General features: G+C 37.1%; 1 protein-coding gene and 1 long non-coding RNA gene across 3 annotated transcripts in view; one reads left to right on the top strand and one right to left on the bottom strand.

Annotated features, from left to right (window-relative positions):
• Window positions 1–368: 368 nt before the first annotated feature.
• The window catches only part of LOC136255580 (transient receptor potential cation channel subfamily A member 1-like), a 15,602-nt gene continuing 774 nt past the window's right edge, over window positions 369–15,196 (bottom strand). The window contains exons 2-17 of the mRNA XM_066048382.1: window positions 8,590–8,764; window positions 6,114–6,882; window positions 5,385–5,598; window positions 5,218–5,322; window positions 4,693–4,790; window positions 4,168–4,353; window positions 3,994–4,108; window positions 3,805–3,944; window positions 3,498–3,604; window positions 3,175–3,440; window positions 2,924–3,119; window positions 2,436–2,842; window positions 2,178–2,372; window positions 2,056–2,124; window positions 1,504–1,725; window positions 369–764 (exon numbers count right to left, since the gene is read on the bottom strand). Of these exons, the coding sequence (XP_065904454.1) occupies window positions 519–764; window positions 1,504–1,725; window positions 2,056–2,124; window positions 2,178–2,372; window positions 2,436–2,842; window positions 2,924–3,119; window positions 3,175–3,440; window positions 3,498–3,604; window positions 3,805–3,944; window positions 3,994–4,108; window positions 4,168–4,353; window positions 4,693–4,790; window positions 5,218–5,322; window positions 5,385–5,598; window positions 6,114–6,882; window positions 8,590–8,764 (3,510 nt within the window). The 3' untranslated portion in view covers window positions 369–518. The remainder of the gene's footprint in view (window positions 765–1,503; window positions 1,726–2,055; window positions 2,125–2,177; window positions 2,373–2,435; window positions 2,843–2,923; window positions 3,120–3,174; window positions 3,441–3,497; window positions 3,605–3,804; window positions 3,945–3,993; window positions 4,109–4,167; window positions 4,354–4,692; window positions 4,791–5,217; window positions 5,323–5,384; window positions 5,599–6,113; window positions 6,883–8,589; window positions 8,765–15,196) is intronic.
• The window catches only part of LOC136255582 (uncharacterized), a 14,485-nt gene continuing 14,267 nt past the window's right edge, over window positions 14,979–15,196 (top strand). Inside the window, exon 1 of one of the 2 annotated variants that reach the window (XR_010700975.1) lies at window positions 14,979–15,052. This is a non-coding gene — a long non-coding RNA (uncharacterized lncRNA). The remainder of the gene's footprint in view (window positions 15,053–15,196) is intronic. The other variant, XR_010700976.1, reaches the window with a different exon arrangement.

The raw sequence follows: 15,196 nt of genomic DNA, 5'->3' as shown, positions 1-15,196 counted from the left end.
AAATTGGCATGAAATGTCTTTGAATGGCCATGATTTGGTTATCATGGCAAATAACTTTATGAAAAGACCACAGACTTTCATGGCATACTTCTATCTCTGGTAATGAAAATGTACTGTTATGGGCTACAGTTCCAGTGCTTTTTGTTTCTAGCATAATTTTTTCAAATAATACCAACCTACAGCAATCAGCTGTTCACTACTGACATAAAATATATTTCTGTCAAAAGCAAATTGTTTAAAAGAGTGCTCTCTAACTGCTGTCCATGCTTTTGTATATAAAAGGTAGCTTCTTTCACATTTAGATGACCATATAATATGTTGTAGGTAATAATCGTATCACCGTAAAGCCTCTGTTATTTTAAAGATAGCAATTTTTAAATTCAAATATGTTTGTACAGGGGGAATAATTGATACATGGAATGTAACACTGCTATAAATGAGTGTGTGTATATATCTAAACAGTGCAAGCATACTACTACTACTATAAACATGAGCAGTTCTTTATGAATGGCATTTAGTTACTTTTTTGCTTTTTTCATTACATTCTTAAATAACTTCTTAGCTCGAGAACGAGCAGAAGACAATGAAGAGCCTTTTTTATTCATATCTTGTTTGAGTTCTTTAATGGCTGCCAGTATCTTATCATCTTGTGATGTAGCACGTTCAAACTCCACCTTCATTTGGTCAATGGTGTTTTGTAGGATAGTCATAGCATCTGAATTCCTTTGGATGTGAGCCTTAACCTCATCAATTGGTTCTAATACCTGCAACAAGAAGTTGTATTTAATATAATGCATGCCATATAGAGCTAAATTATATTTCATACATATGCTTGATTAAAAGCTGGTGTATCCATGAAATGTATCCAAGAGATTTCTCATAAATTGGATACCATGCTCAAATCAGTGCCATTATTGACATCACTCATTTAATTCAAGATTACTTGTGCTTATTTCTCTATACACAATTGGATTCTCTGAGCAATCACTTTTGGGTGAAGTAAGAATGGAGTGTATGTACTATACACAGTGGCGGATATGTTGAGTAATACACTAAGCTCTTTTTTCTGCTTCACTATAATTATGGTGACTGCTGCTCACCATGGCCACATGTGATTATAACTGATAATTGTCATCATCTGATAACTTGTAGTTAGTAATAGAATGTGATCGTATTTGCAAAAAGGGGTCATCCATACACATCCAATTCTATAAGTTTGAGGACCATAACTTAGTGTTCAAGTATACTTCTGAAACTCACTGCATTCATTAAAACTATGTTGGTGATCACCACCGACCAAATTTCAAGTCTATAGCTTTTCCCAGTTAATAATACATAGTTACCATCAAGTTAGTAAATTGAATGTATGTGGAAGATGCCTGGTTAGAAATGGTAAGGTATAGTGACTAATGAGAGCATAAAGAGTTGTAAGAGTTATGTAAGTACTCAGTGGCTAAACAGTCACCCTTATGAGACAACTGTGTTGTTCAAAACTATACATACCCCTATCCCTTGCAACAGGTTTTGTAGTTTCTCTTGAGATTCCAGTTGAGTGACTTTCTTTTCCAACTGCTTAAAGGAATTTCCTGAAAGTTTCTCATAAACTTTGTAGTACCATGACAAGCAGAATGGCAGAGTAGGATTCTTTTCAACTCTGAGTGAAGTTTTCTTAAGTTTTCGTCTGACCCAGGGTAACTTCTGTTCTGTATGTATAGCTAAATCAACCTGTGTGTATGTAAGTGACAATTTAAATAAATTAAAATGCTACTTGCTGTACACTGTAGCTACTAGTGCAACATGCATTTGCAATGTCAGTAAGATAGGAATTGTGCTATAATGCAAATTTTAAATGAGAATGTTGATCACAGAAACTCTATGGAACTGATACAAATGTATTGAATGGTATACTATATAAAAATGAAACTATTTAATCTGTTACTGGTGTCTGCTGTACACAAAACTCAATATACAACACAGTATGTTTTCCTATTGGAATTTTGCACCATAGCTGTTATATAATTTAGATATAGGCTTGTGGTATAATATTGTCTGTACCTGAAGACCTAAATAAGTCAAGGTAGCATTCTCTTCTACTTTCTGTGTGTCTCCTACAGCAAGACCAATCTGTATGTACAGAAGAGCAAATAATGTTAGTGAACGGCAGGAACATCACTCACCAGAAGGTTAGCAAATAGTATTGGCATTAGTACAATAAACAGTACCCACAAGAAGTAAGACATGAAGTCATAATGGATCTCTTCTCCATCATCCCCAAACTGAAAGGAATCAGAATAATCCAACTCTCCAGTAGTCATCACTAAAGATCTCATCAATGAATAGGCTGGTGTACCATATGTGGTAGTAACTTCTTGCTATATTGAACACAGATATGTTGTACTTTTCAGCAGGCATACGTAGCTACATGTTATACTTACTCTGGCAAACAACATGTAAAAAGGCAGTGCAAATGATATGATTAGGATTGTTGGCAGATAGATCAATTTCAAGAAAGTGTATACAACATTTTGTAACATGTTTATTGGTATCCCTGTTAAAGGCAATTTCTTTAGGAACAGTACCAAATCAATCCATCCAAGGAACAAAGCCAGAGCACCAATCTGCCAAACAAAGTTGGGTACGCAAAAGCAGCTTTCAATATGTCCTGCAAGAGCAAATATAGTAGTACAACCAATTAATAAGATTTCCATGTAATTTTCAGGTTCTGTTAAATATTGCAGTTTGCGATTGATCAACTGAAGTGTTTCCAGTATAATGCGTACAATACAGAACCCCAACAGGACTACAGCTGCAAATCTGAGAAAGGCTTGATCACTGTCAGAACCTGTCAATGAACAATATTAATTGTAATTGTAACGTTAAAGCAAAGATTCAAAATACTGCAGATGTCTATTTAGTCGCCTACCTTCACATGAGTCATTTTGGCACACATCATCATTTGGCAGGGGCAATACAACTGCATATGATGTCAGAGTAGCTAGAAACAACAAAAAGATACCCAGGTTGATGATAAAACCAGGCATGGCATATGCTCTCCATTTGTAAGAGAGTAGCTCTCTGGTAACTGGGTGTTGAAGTAAAGTGGTACGTTTGTACTTCACCTAAAGAATAAAAGTGTCAATACTGCAAGCTGCTATGGTATGTGTCTGTGCTTACCATCCATTGGAGCACATGATTATCTTTGTTGAATTCAACAGGCTGTAAATTGTCATTTGAAGATGTTTGAGGTAGTGTAGATAGTTCAGTAAATCCAATTTGATCACTACCACCTCCACACAATGTCTGGTAACATTTGTAGAATGTTCCTCCAGGAGGGTCTTGAAAATCATCCAGACAATCAAAAGACATTTCAATTGCAGTGACTTCTCCCTTCTCATTTTGTATTTGTTGGACACATCGGTACAACACAACTTCAGCAACATCTTCAAACATTAAATGTTAATATCTTACATGGACATTGGAGCATACTGTAATTGTACCTGGTAGAAGTTTAATTAGCAGTCTCAATGGTGTCACATCATTTTGATCACATCCTTTTAGTGCTTTCTGCCAGTGGGGACTATTAACAATAGCCAGAGCTGCCTCCCTAAATAGGCATACACAGTTATTGATCTACTACTAATGGTAACATCTTTATATACTTTTGTTTTATACAGCTGTCAATTTAAATGGGTTTCTAGGGGTCAAATTATTTTACACCAAGGACTAGTACTAGTACCTCCCTATCGCCTTCGTGTGATTGCATGAAAAAATTCCTAAAGCTAAAAAATATACAGTATCACTTACTGCTGTCTGCTAAGGGCTGCCAATGCCAAGCAATTATGCCCATCTTTGTTCCTGAGGGTGACATCAATATGAGGATTTGTCAGTAATATTTGAACACAGATTTCATGCCCATTCTGGGAAGCCAATATCAGTGGCGTTGTCTGGAATGTTTTGAATGCTCATGTAAGAATTTTGCACTTATTAAAATACCTTGCTCTTATTATATCCACCATTAACATCCACATCTTGTCCCAGTAAGTAGTTTATTACCTTCTTTTGTCCTTCACTTGCAGCACATGACAATGGTGTACCACCATCACCTTCACTGTTAATGATCATGTAAGTAACTACATGTCCTATTTAATGTTTTATAATAGAGCCTACCATGCTTCCAAATCAGCATTACAGGCACATAAGTACTTCACCACTGCCTCGTGTCCATTGAGGCAAGCTAGGTGAAGGGCTGCATGACCTTCTTTGTCCATTACGTTTAAACCAGGATCAAGATCATCAATGTCATCATTGCAAAGCATCAAATTCCCCACTGGATCTTGTAAGATCTTTACACAACTGCAGTAGTGCCAAATCAAAATTTAATACTGTGGTATATATTTTGTGTAGTCATACTATAGTGTGTAGGCTATTCAGAAGCCTTTACATACAAGGCATACATAATTGTGATAGACCGCTATATTTAGTGTAGTTGTTCTGATCCATAACTGCGTGGGTTATACAGTACATATATGTGGTTATAGACTATGCAGCCAAGAAAAAATGTTGGTAAAAAGGATAGGTGTACTTTTGTCCTCAAATGGTTGTTTTGTATGATGCAAAAGTGGATACACACAATACATGTAGATTATATCATCACTTTATACTACTAATGATTGTGGTAAAAACCTTTCTTACTCTATATGTCCATTTTGAGCAGCAAGCATGAAAGGTGTCTTTCCGTCATTGTCAGCTGACTGCATCAGGTCACAACCAAATTTGCTTTTTAGGAGAATCTGTTAGGTAAAATTCAAATCAGTATACATGAGAATCCTTTGTAACTGATACAGAATTCTTACAAGGTTGTATATAAAATCTTAAATTTAATTTTAGAAAGGATTTGTAAAATCATAAGAAGGAGTCAAGGAACAATATACTAAGCATAGTATATGCTAGCTGTGCATATCTATAAAGCTACTAATACAGTTACATAATTCACTCAACACTACTATTAGCCCTGATCATCAGCTCACAATAATGAAGAACAACATTTAATAGACTAGACAGTGTGATCCTTAATTTCGCGGCCATAAAATCTTTTGACATTCTATACATTTCATGGCTGGGTTGCATGTAAAACTTATCATGTAGTCCTATTGTGTGCCCACATAGTATATAGTGAACATGCATTAATATAATATATATATATATCTATGCATGTACCGTAGTTGTTCCCAGTGCTCCAGAAGCTGCAGCAATGTGTAGGAGTGTTTTTCCAGTGTCTGGATCACTCTCTGTTGCAAGGTGCAAGTCAATCTGAAGTGTTGCCTACAAGTAATATCACTCTTGGTAATATGGATAATATTGAGAGACCAGTTTGTTTTACTTACCTCAACAAGAACAGTGTAATCAGACTCAATTGCCCATTGCAAAATTGTTTTGTTGTTCTTTGCTGGTAAGTTTAAAATTTCTCGGTGTGATTTCATACTTTTTACTCTTTTAATAGCTTGCAGCATGTGAAGCACGACTTCTCCCTTTCCACCAACAATGGCTACCATTAGTGGTGTGTATCCAATCGCATTCTTCAGCTCAAAATCAGCATTTCTGATAACATATAATTGTTTACATGTTAACATGTTAACATGTAAGGTCAGAGAACACAGCTGTTAGTTGGTTAGAAATATGAAGTATTGATTAAAAATTTCAAGGTAAATTGATTGATTCTATATTATGTACAATAATTACTGTACTTACAAGGATGTACCTAGTGAGGTTTCCAAGTTTCTAAAATCAAGGATCAACCATGAAATAGGACATTATAAATCCTGGAGCAATTGCTTCTTACACAATAGAGAACATGTGCGTTAATTCCCAAATTGAGGCTGCAAATTTTTGGAAGATAAAAATATTAAAAATTTGAGAAAGTATTATTCTGAGCTATAATTTGAGTGACAAATCAAGATATGTACTCTAATACAACTGTCAGATAATACTAACTATTCTAATAGAACAGTCACTTAACTGCAGTGAAAACTTCTTTTCAAAATTCCTGTACAGTATTGCAATGACTTTTTAGATTTACAATATGTACTATTTAATGCATCACTTAATTAACTTACTTTTCAATTAATACAACTACAGTTTTCCAATGACCACCCTGGCAGGCAATGTGAAGTGGTGTATCCTTTGCTGAGTTGCCCTCATCCATCATCGTCAAATATCGTGTGTCTTCCAGTAGCTGTGCATTCAACATCCCATCATCATTTTTAGCAAATTTATGTAGCACAGTGTCACCACCATTTGTTTTAGCATTGCTATCACATTTGTAGATAGTTTGAAGAAGGTTAAATGCTGCTTGAGTTGGAGCCTCTTTTGCTAGCAGAAGAGGAGTGTTGCCATTGTTGTCTTTTGCTTCAAGCATCTGCTGCTGTCTTTGACTTGGACATTTTGTGATCAAGTGCTCCAAGACTTCACCGGACCCTCTCTGACAGGCAATATGAATTGGAATGTATCCCTTGTCAGTTTTGCTGAATAAGTCTGCACCTTTGTCCAGCAGCATTGTTATGATTTCTGTATTATTTCCAGCGCAAGCATAGTGAAGGGGTGTATAGCTTTGCTGATTTGTTTGGCTGACTTCGACATTTGGACTATCTAAAAGCAGTTTAACAAGATTTTCATTCTGTTTTTGTACAGCTAATGAAAGTGGAGTAGTTTCTGATGCATTACGTGCATTGACATCTGCTTTGTCTAATAGACAGCTAAGTATTTGAGTGCTTTTTTCCTCTCTTTTGAGTATCCCAGTATTCTTATCAGTAGGGGAATCATAGTGTCGTATTGCCAACATCAGTGGGGTATCCCTTTCATCATCTTTAGTTATGCATTCAATATCTGAAAAAATAACTTTAAATTTAGGTGCACCCGACCAAGCTTAAATAGAAAGCTTAACCCAAGGGAGCATGCAATGATTCATTTTATTAGCATAGTCAGGAGCAGATCCATGGTTGACAAGGGGGTGCACCATAATCAGCTATATAAAGCAGAGGGTCAGGGGGTTCTGCCCCAGACCCTAAAGTTATCTCATGTGTTTTAGGACTGAAAAATTTGATGCCAGTATATAGAGTTGTTTTATGCACAAAATTCATCATTAATGCTTTCTAAGTGGTCTGTATTGATCAAGAGCCACATGTACGGAATAGTGACAATCATGAGTTCAGTTATGAGCTTAAAGTAAAGAATGACATTTGCATTAAAAGTGCAAAAAATCCTAGCAGGATATGTGACCGGGCCTGCGAAAATAGGGTATGTGGGTACAAACTACACCCCACCACTTAACATCTCATATCTCAGTATTGGGATAGAATATTTCCATTCTGTGACTTGTATTTTAACACCAATTAAAGGTTGGATAAGTGTTGAAAATTGCATGGTCAAGCAATAATGGAATACGAAGTTATTACGCATCAAAGTTTCAAAAAGTAGGCAATTTTTATGTGCCCACATGCCCTACTTTCGCAGGCCTGGTCACATATATAGCAAAGTGTGCTCATGGGTTGGTGTTGCAGAGATGCAATTTTCATCCTCAGCAATAGCTGTGGAGGATATTTCTTAATATGTGTGGTGACTGCTGTATTAGAGTATTTGACTGCTCTGTTAAGGTACATTGATCTTTTGTATGTACTTTTTTGAAGGGAGTGTAGCACTGGGCATGTGTCAGGACCACCACTAAAGACTTATAGATATCTGTTCTATTGTAGCATCTTGGATGCATATGCATGTTGTACAAAGTTACTGTCTTCACAATTCCAATTTCCAAATCTGTAATATGGTACTTATGCTATGTAGAATTGTGCTCAATGCTTCATCAGTCTACTATGATTATAGTTGACATGGGCATAGTCATTCCTCTGTTCCTAACTGGAAAATTGATGATGTGTTTTGTAGTGTCAAAAACATTAAACATGCATGCTGTTTTACTTGAGAGCACTGAGATCTCTTTAAATGTTTTCTGAAAAAAAAGTTGGTTTAACAATAGATAAAAGAACAGATGTGTAGGAAGAAATGCTGTTATAGTATGTACACATTGAGCTGAACCCACAAGAAAAATTAATAGCTCATGGATGGAAGTACACAAGTTCTTGAAATTTTGGCTCATTTGTAGTTTGTGCTTGACTTGCTAAAAACATTTCAAAATCTTTTCATTTAAATGTCTGGCACAATATTATGACCAATCAATATTTTCACCATACATTTCATAAAGTATACTATCTGTTAAGCTTCTTTTCAGAATTGTATTGGAGCCAAACCACACATGTATGCTCTTGACACCTTACTGTCACCACTAATTGTAATGGTTGGCTGAAATGTTATTTCTCTTGAACTTTTCTCTTTTAACTGTTCTGTCAGAATTCAGCTCAACTTGTAAATACCGTAGCCGTTACCATACTGTACAATATGTATGTACTGCATACACGTGATGTATTTTTCAGATTGCTGCTATATACATCATTTATCTTAATAACATTATACCGTCTACCTTGATTACATTGTGAGTCATGTGTAAAACATGTGAGAAAAGCCATAAAACACAATACTTACCAGCCCCACTTTCAATAAGATATTCAACAATTTCTGGATGTTTGTAGTAGACAGCAAAATGAAGCAAGTTGTAGCCGTCATCTTCAGTGGTTAAATCGATCAGGAAAGCACAGGAGTGCTTTATGAGTTCCGCTACAATTTCTTTAATTTTCTGGAGTTTTCCGCGAATTGCAGCCTACATACAGGATGGTATTGCATAGTTGTTATATAGTGGCTAGTAGCTACTTATAAATAATTGTCATCAAATGCATTATACTAAAAGATGTTAAGTGTAGAGCCAGTTAACATTCAAGGGATACTTGCTGCATTCATATTAAGGTTGCGGGATAGTGAGCGACTGTCATTTTACTATGCAATTAAGGTGGGCTTGGTGTTGTTGTGCATCAGCTGGTAACAGGCATAGATATTGTCGGGCGAATAATAGTGTGCTGATTGGACAGATACAGAAAACACATATAGCAGTACAAGATAACATAGAAATAACACACTTAGCAACTGGCACAATCAAACTGTCTAGGTCCTGACTGAGCGATTTGTAAGAAATAATATAATGCCTCTAGTGCTTGTAGTATGAATTTAAAAATTAATGTTGTGACCACAATATCTTGTTTTAGGTCATATTGTAGCTGAAGAAAAGGGTAACATTAAATTGTTTACAGAAACTGAGTCATCAACATGTGTAGATGAAACCTTATAAATGACCTAGAATCTACAAAAGTGATGTCATATGACAGGTCAACAGATAGGATAAAAGGACCTTTTTAACAGGAATTCAGTCTGTCTATAGCCAGTGGTAAGAGTGTTGTTTGAATAGTTCTTTGAGTAAAAGGCTTTTGTTGTTGTTGCAGAATAGAGGATAGGGCTCAGTACAGCCAGGCTGAAGATACAACAGCTAGCAGAAGATTGGACTAAATTGACTATTTTTTGTTACTTCTAATTACTGATATTGCTGTCAATAAAATATCAATATTCTTTATTTATTGAACAGGTCTTTAGAACAAGGAACCATATTTCAGCAACTAGACATATTATTCATAAATCCTCTTGTCAGTCCCTCACAAGTGATGTTCTTCAAACCTTAGAATTGTTAGTAAGTTCTCATGGCTCTTCATTGGTCTGATTTTTGGTTCGTAGTTTTCACTAATTCACATGGGAAAAACTCATGTTTCCATGACAACATTTGAATTCCATGTCAATTAATAAGCAGTTAAGAATCCATAAATATTTGATAATAATGAATCAAAACCCTAAATCATGAACAAGTAGATGTTGTGGTACTTCTAAAAGCCAGGGACTAGTTGCATAGCTGGAAATATATTTTAAATAAGGCTTCTGTTTTGTAATAATGAAGTTATTCTAATTTCGGATTTTGTAATTGGTGAATTATTTTGTAATTCTCTATTTATATTGCTAAGGAAGCACATTTCGAACAAACCACTTTCAACAACTTATTACACACAGAAGTATCTTCTTAACTGTTTTATAGTTTTTCTATAGTGTTTTTTTTCCACGTCAAGCTGCAAATGTATTGTACCAAGCTCCTTAGATCACTACTCTCTAATAGAACAGTCAATTGTACTATAATCTGTATTTCACCAGACCCTTACTTTTTGCAAAGGGCTGGTGGTGCCAGACTACCAGGGTTGGGCAAGAGATAGACTTCAAAAATGATGAGGCAGACCATGATTGAAATCCAGACACGAGATTACAGGGCTGTGCTGGCTTCTTAGTGGCTGATATGGAGCAAACTCCACAGAAAATTGTTTGGCAAACATTATCAGACCATCCACAGTAAACCACTGATCTTGCCAAGCCAAGCCCTTCACAAGGCCTGAAACTGCCATTCAAAAGACATGTACATCTGTTAAAACCAGCCTCGAGTAGTTTGAGTAGTATACTGAAAGTCAAAACTAGTAGTACAATAGTGTTAATTTGTTGCCCAACTGGCAAGCACTGAAAATGCATAATCCAGTAAACTGGATCGCATGCATTCCTTGTAAAACTAAAGTCCATAACACAGAAACCACTAAAGCTATCTAAAAACAATAAACACCATTACATTAAATTTTGGCTTAAATGGTCCCATACTTTGTTGCATTCATCTAACCCAGAGCTTCCCACTTCACTTGAAAGAGCAAAAGAACAATCCTTCCATCTTCCTTCTTCACATAACGATGTACAAACTGCCATAACTCAGCTGTACTTCATTGTATCGACTTCTTGTTGGTATCTAATCAAAAATAGCCAAGCTGTAAAAAAAGGTGCAGCTCCTAAAAGGCCATGGTGAAAAAAGATGTGAAATCCAAGGTGGCGGCCAAGAAATGCATATGGCTGTGGTGGTAGGTTAATGGTAAAAATTTTAATAACAACACTTCATGTGAATTTGTGTTTCAGCACCAAATTCACCTGAATTGTTGTTATTAAAATTTTTACTGTTAACCTACCATCACAGCCATTTCTTGGCCGCCACCTTGGATTTCACATCTTTTTTCACCATGGCCTTTTAGGGGCAGCACCTTTTTTTACAGCTTGGCTGTTTTTGATTAGATATCACTTCTTTTTGTATTTGTATACCCCAAAGCCAGCCATAGGCCGGCTTTGGGGCTTTTTTAACCTAACCTTTTTCTTTACCACAGGAAGAATAAAAAGACAAAGCAGATTTTTAATATTTTAACTGTTTTTGTAATTATACAAATTATATACATACATTTATTACATGTCTATTCATCCCTACTGGATAACTTGTTCGCAGCTGATCTCTCTACTAAGGGACTTGAAATGTAGCTGAACTCTCTACAGGGTGATTTGCTTGTAGTTTAACTCTACACAGGATTCTCTCTAGAGGATGAATTGTTTCTAGCTGATCTCTTTACAGGGTGATTTGTTTGTAGCTGAACTCTCTACAGGGTGATTTGTTTCTGCTGGTCTCTCTACAGTGTGATTTTTTTGTAGTTGAACTCTCTACAGGGTGATTTGCTTGTAGCTGAACTCTCTACAGGGTGATTTGTTTGTAGCTGAACTCTCTACAGGATGGTTTCTTTGTAGCTGGTCTCTAAAAGGTGACTTGTTTCTAGCTGATCTCTCTACAAGGTGACTTCTCCTACTACAGGGTGACTTGTATCTATAGCTGAACTATTTACAGGAAGATCTGTTTGTAGCTGAAATCTCTACAGGGTGATTTTTGTAGCTGAATTCTCTACAGGATGACTTGTTTCTAGCTGAACTCTCTACAGAGTGGGTTATTTGTAGGTGAACTCTCTACAAGGTGACTTCTTCTAGCTGATCTCTCTATAGGGTGACCTGATCTCTCTGGAGGGTGACTTTTATCTTGCTGAACTCTCTACAGGGTGATTTGTTTGTATCAAAACTATCTACAGGATGATTTTTTTAATACCTGAACTTTCTACAGGGTGGCTTGTTTGTAGCTGAACTCTCTACAGGATGATCTGATCTCTCTACAGGGTGATTGTAACTGATATCTCTACTGGTAGATTTGTTTGTAAGTGAACTCTCTACAAGGTGATTTGTTTGTAGCTGATTTCTCTACAGGGTAATTTGTTTGTAGCTTAACTCTCTACAAGGTGATTTGTTTGTAGCTGAACTCTCTACAGGGTGATGTGTTTCTAGCTGATCTCTCTACAGGGTGATTTTTTTTGTAGCTGAACTCTCTACAGGGTGATTTGTTTGTAGCTGATCTCTCTACAGTGGGTGATTTGTTTGTAACTGAAACCTCTACAGGTTGATTTGTTTGTAGCTGAAGTCTCTACAAGGTGTTTTGTTTGTAGCTGATCTCTCTACAGGGTGGTTTATTTGTAGCTGATCTCTCTACAGGGTGATTTGGTTGTAGCTGATCTCTCTACAGTGGGTGATTTATTTGTAACTGAAACCTCTACATGATTTGTTTGCAGTTGAACTCTCTACATGGTGGTTTCTTTGTAGCTGAACTCTCTACAAGGTGACTTGTTTCTAGCTGATCCCTCTACAAGGTGACTTCCTCGAGCTGATCTCTCTACAGGTTGATTTGTTTGCAGCTGAACTCTCTACAGGGTGATTTGTTTGCAGCTGAACTCTCTACAGGGTGATTTGTTTGTAGCTGAACTCTCTACAGGATGGTTTCTTTGTTACTGAACTTTCTACAAGGCAACTTTTTTCTAGCTGATCTCTCTACAAGGTGACTTCCTCTAGCTGATCTCTCTACAGGGTGACTTGTATCTAGCTGAACTATCTACAGGATGATCTGTTTGTAGCTGAAATCTCTACAGGGTGACATGTTTCTAGCTGATCTCTCTATAGGGTAACTTGTTTCTGGCTGAACTCTCTACAGAGTGGGTTCTTTGTAGCTGAACTCTCTACAAGGTGCATGACTTCTTCTAGCTGATCTCTCTATAGGGTGACCTGATCTCTCTGTAGGGTGACTTTTATCTAGCTGAACTCTCTACAGAGTGATTTTTTTGTAGCTGAACTCTCTACAGGGTAATTTATTTGCTGCTGAACTCTATGCAGAGTGATTTGTTTGTAGCTGAACTCTCCACAGGATGGTTTCTTTGTAACTGAACTCTCTACAAAGTGACATGCTTCTAGCTGATCTCTCTACAGGGTGACTTGTATAGCTGAACTCTCTACAGGGTGATCTGTTCATAGCTGAACTCTCTACAGGGTGATTAGTTTGTAGCTGAAATCTCTTGTTTCAAACTGATCTCACTGTAGGGTAACTTGTTTGTAGCTAAACTCTACAGGATGGTTTCTTTGTAGCTGAACTCTCTACAGAGTGATTCTTTTTTGTAGCTGAACTCTATATAGGGTGATTTGTTTGTACCTGAACTTTCTACAGGGTGGTTTGTTTATGGCTGAATGCTCTGCAGGCAGTGCAGGGTGATTTGTTTGTAGTTGGTCTCTCTACAGGGTTTCTTTGCAGCTGAGATTTCTACAGGGTGACTTCTAGCTGAGCTCTCTATTGTTTCTAGCTGATCTCTCTATACAGAGTAACTTTTTTGTATAGCTGAACTGTGGTTTTTTTGGTTGCTGAACTCTCTACACAGTGACTTGTTTGTAGTTTGTAGCAAAATTCTCTACAGAGTGACTTGCTTGTGGCTGAATTCTCTTCAGAGTGACTTACTTGTAGCTGAACATTGTATAAACTATAAAGTGACTTGTCTGTAGCTGAACTCTCTACAGGGTTACTTGTTTGCAGGCTGATCTCTATAGGGTAACTTGTTTGCATAGATGAACTCTCTACAGGGTAGTTTCTTTGTAGCTGAACTCTCTCCACAGTGACTTGTTTGTAGCTGAATTCTCTAGAGAGTGTAGCCGAACTCTCTACAGGGTGCATGACTTGTTTATAGCTGAACTCTCTTCAGTGTGACCTGTAATGTTCTGAATCACTACAGTGATATATTTGTAGCTGAACTCTCTATAGGGTGACGTGCTTCTTGCTGAACTGTCTATAAGATTAACTGTTTGCAGCTGAACTCCCTACAGAATAACTTGCAATGTAATAGAATTCTATAATGGAGTAAATAAATTAGCTAAATGCGAGGCTAAATGCTCTATTAGGGTGACTGTTCTATTAGAGTATCTCGATGTCGAATTTGCTACACGGAGTTGGCTTTCCACAGTGGTTTGTAATCCGATTCTTCTGTACTACTGCAAGGACTTTCTATGAAGATTATTCCAGCTATATACCGATTTTCAGCTCATTGCTCTAAGCGGTTTGCCTATTAGGCGTAAAAACTAATACTTTTTTATTCATGAAAATCGATCGCGTAATTGTAACACAGGTTGGGTTTTGTATCATATCTCCATGGTCTTTATCTCGATTCATTTCAAACCACCAAAAGGCACTCCTACTATGGTTACTCCATCTACATAGCAATTTTCAACTCATTCCATGAAGCGGTTTACCCTGTAGGCGTGACAACAAATCGATCTTGTTTTACGCAAATAGTTGGTCATAAATCCTGGACCATTCATCGGATCTGCACCAAATTTGATACTAGAATACGCCTTTAGACTCCCTTTCTCTGTGCCAAATTGCAAGGCTATCAGAATACGCGTTTTCGTTTTATAGCAATTTTTGCAAGTGTGCGAAAACACGAAGAAGAAAGAAAAAAAAATTCGAAAGTTTGGCAGCTCGTATCTCGGAAATGGCTGGAGCGATTTCCTTCAAATTTGGAATGTGGATTCCCCTGACTGGCGGGCAACTCTGTAGCAAATTTGGTTCCAATCGGATAAGGGATCGCCGAGATACAAAGGTGTGAAAATGACGTTTTCTTTCTTCCTGTCAATATACCCACGGTGTGGCGCGCCAGCTTCTTGGGCCGCACGACACACTATCGTGTGTCTTGATCACGTTGCTCCTCACGTGATTGTGATTCAGTTTGATATATAGATATCACGTGATTAAGTCATTGTCTGACAAGCACGAAGACGAAAGGACACAAAATGATTCAGCGCATCGTAGTGGGTGAGTTCCTTGTTGCATGTTGAAAGTTTATACACAGTTAGGTGCTTTACTCTTTGCCAATTAATAAAATCTGTTTTTCTAAGCAATCGGATGAACGCCGGCCGAGACGCCGGCTTCATGAGGTATGCCTGTTTGTAACCACCT

This window comes from Dysidea avara, chromosome 5, assembly GCF_963678975.1.
Source record: "Dysidea avara chromosome 5, odDysAvar1.4, whole genome shotgun sequence".
Classification (NCBI taxonomy): Eukaryota; Metazoa; Porifera; class Demospongiae; order Dictyoceratida; family Dysideidae; genus Dysidea; species Dysidea avara.
Note: the sequence above shows the minus strand (reverse complement) of the source record. Positions and strands in the feature narration are given on the sequence as shown.